Source organism: Mandrillus leucophaeus, unplaced genomic scaffold (genome assembly GCF_000951045.1).
Source record: "Mandrillus leucophaeus isolate KB7577 unplaced genomic scaffold, Mleu.le_1.0 Scaffold418, whole genome shotgun sequence".
NCBI classification, from domain to species: Eukaryota; Metazoa; Chordata; class Mammalia; order Primates; family Cercopithecidae; genus Mandrillus; species Mandrillus leucophaeus.
In genome coordinates, this window is record NW_012104454.1 from 577921 (window position 1) to 581179 (window position 3259).

Sequence of the window (3259 nt, forward strand, 5' to 3'; positions counted from 1 at the left end):
GATCTCAGCTCACCGCAACCTCTACCTCCCGGGTTCAAGCGATTCTCCTGCCTCAGCCTCCCGAGTAGCTGGGATTACAGGCGTGCATCACCACACCCGGCTAATTTTTGTATTTTTAGTAGAGATGGGGTTTCACCATGTTGGCCAGGATGGTCTCGATCTCCTGACCTGAGGTGATCCGCTGTCTGAGCTTTCCAAAGTGCTGGGATTACAGGCGTGCATCACCACACCCGGCTAATTTTTTGTATTTTTTAGTAAAGACGGGGTTTCTCCATGTTGGTCAGGCTGGTCTCAAACTCCCAACCTCAGGCGATCCACCGGTCTCTGCCTCCCAAAGTGCTGGGATTACAGGCATGAGCCACTGCGCCTAGGACCTTTGTTTTTAAAGTTAATTTATTGTTAGTTAATGTAATTTAATTCTTAATAATGGCTGTGTTTGACACTTGGCCCAGAGTTCCTGAAAATTTGGCAGTTCTCTTTTGCAGGCCACTGTGAGCTGGCTCCAGTACAGCACTGCTTGTAGTCTTCACCTGTTTCCAAAAACATTGTTTGGGGGCGGGTTTGGTGAGGAGGCTTAAAGAGCTATGAGAAAGGGAGGACCCAGCAGTGACTCCCTGGCTGGGGGTGGGGCTTTGCATTGGGCATCAGGGCCCTAATGCCCTGTTTACCCAGTGACCCGCCAGCCTGATCCTCACAGCCGAGGAGCATCCTGACCTATAGTACAGCATCAGTGTGAGCTTTTGTGTATTTGAAGATCTTCCTTGGCTCAGGCGCTTTCTGCAAGTCACTCGAACACTGCTTCATCCGACCACACCCGCTCCCAATTTAAAGAAGGTCCTTATAGTACACTGTTAGCCCTATAACTCTGGCCTTTTTCTTTTAAAACATTCTCCACTAGAGATGATTATCACTTGCATGTGAGTTTCCGCATTTCTGCCATCTCTCCTCTACTGGAAGCTCTGGGAGGGCCGTGTCAGTCTTATCCACCCCGAATACCCAGTTCCTGGTGGGCGATCAGCATATAGCAGACACTCAGTGAATATTTGTTGAAGGGGAAGGGCCTGAGAGAGTGGACAGAGAGACACAGGCAAGGGAGAGGGAGGAAACAAGGGGGAGGGAGAAAAAAAGCCAAAAGAGTTCATTTAACTTGAGTTTCTCTGTCCAAGAGGAATAAGCCATTGGGAATATACTGGATACCGTTTGATACTTCCAGCTGCAAAGGATTGAGCAGTGAGGAGCTCTCAGCTGCTAGTGGCAGAGACCTGATTTAAAATCAGGCTTGGCTGGGCATGATGGCTCATCCCTAGACTCCCAGCACTTTTCGGGGCTGAGGCAGGAGGATTACTTGAGCCCAGCAGTTTTTTGAGACCAGTCTGGGCAACACAGTGAGACCCCAACTCTACAAAAATATAAAAATAAAAGAATTAGCTGGTCATGATGGTGACACCTGTAGTCCTAGCTACTCAGGATGCTGAGGCAAGAGGATCCCTTGAGCCCAGGAGTTGGAGTTGGAGGTTGCAGTGAGCTCGGATTATGTCACTGCACTCCAGCCTGGGTGATGGAATGAGATCCTGTCTCAAAAAGAAAAGTAGAAAATCAGGCTTCAGGCTGGGCACTGGCTCACACTTGTAATCTTAGGACTTTGGGAGGCCGAGGTGGGTGGATCACCTGAGGTCAGGAGTTCGAGACCAGCCTGGCCAACATGGCAAAACCCTGTCTGTACTCAAAATACAAAAATTAGCCAGGCGTGGTGGCGGGCACCTGTAATCCCAGTTACTTGTTAGGCTGAGGCTGGAGAATTGCTTGAACCCAGGAGGTGGAATTTGCAATGAGCCAAGATCACGCCACTGCACTCCAGCCTGGGTGACAGAGTGAGACTGCTTCAAGAAAAACAAAGGAAAGAAAATCAGGCTTCAACAATAAGAGAAATATGTTACCTCGTGTAACAAGAAGCCCCAAAGTAGAGTGGCTGCAGGTTGGTGTAAACTCTGCCCTCAGGCCAGGGCCCCTATGGTTGCCAAAGAGCATCACCTGGATATAGTAATGTCCTTCAGAGAGAGCATCAGATGCTTTCTATGTGGCTCTTTTTAGGAGTAAGCCAGTCTTTCTCAGACGTCACATGCCCTGTCCTAATCCAAGTCCTTCAGGGCACTGGAATGACCAGAGGCTCTCAAAGTGTGGCTCCCCAGACCAGCACCATCAGCCTCACCTGAGAGCTTGTTAGAAACTGTGGAAGGAGTGGGGAGTAATCTTTGAGGGATAAACACTTAAACTCACCTGGGGCTCTCCTAAGAGGGAGTGGGGATGCTGATGGGGCATTGATGGGGTTGAACTCGTGCTTCAATGACTCGTGCTTAGATAAGAGATTTGCATCCACTGCCTTTAACCAGGGCTATGAAGTGGGCAGAGCTCAGAGTCCTGTAATGTGAAGCGGAGGTGCCCAGGCAGGCTGATGGCCGGCTACGTGCTTGGCCCTCCCCACCTTTGCTTCTCTCCTTCCCGCCAGCTACCAGAGATTCACTGACTGCTATAAGCGCTTCTACCAGTTGCAGCCTGACGTCACACAGCGAATCTATGACAAGTTTATAGCTCAGTTGCAGACTTCTATCCGGGTGAGTGGCAGGAAGCCCGGCAGGTGCTGTTGACTTGGGTTCTATCTCCAGATTGTCAGTCCGCTGAGGGCAGCGGCCCCACCCTCTACCCCTCTGTCTCCTCAGCCCCCTAGAGCTGTCCTGGGTGCCCGGCAGGCTGCAGCATCCATCATCTCTCCCTTCCAAATGATGCGGGTATCTTAGATGTAGCCTTTGCTCACTGTCCTGTAATGTAATTACATGTTTTATGTTGCCTGCCCTCTAGACCATGCCAACTCAGCAAGGGCTGATGGGGTCTTTTTTTTTTTTTTAAGTCAAGATCTTGCTCTGTCACCCAGGCTTGAGTATAGTGGCATAATCACAGCTCCCTGCAGCCTCAAACTCTGGGCTCAAGCAATCCTCCCACCTTGGCTTCCCAAAGTGCTGGGATTACATGAACTACCAGCCTACAGACTCTTTTTAAATATTTCCCACTTCAGGCCGGTATAGTGGCCCAAAATTTTAATTTTTTTCTTTCTTTTTGAGACAGGGTCTAGCTCTGTCACTCAGGCTGGAGTGCAGTGACATGATCTCGGCTCACTGCAGCCTCTGCCTCCCAGGCTCAAACAATCCTCCTACTTCAGATTGAGTCACTGGGACTGCAGATGTGCACCACCACACCTAGCTAA

General features: G+C 50.0%; 1 protein-coding gene across 1 annotated transcript in view; it reads left to right on the plus strand.

The window, feature by feature from the left end:
* PMF1 (polyamine-modulated factor 1) overlaps positions 1 to 3259 on the plus strand; it is a 28524-nt gene that overhangs the window by 16624 nt on the left and 8641 nt on the right. The window contains exons 2-3 of the mRNA XM_011992835.1: positions 2507 to 2612; positions 2718 to 2786. Coding sequence (XP_011848225.1) covers positions 2507 to 2612; positions 2718 to 2786 — 175 coding nt within the window. The remainder of the gene's footprint in view (positions 1 to 2506; positions 2613 to 2717; positions 2787 to 3259) is intronic.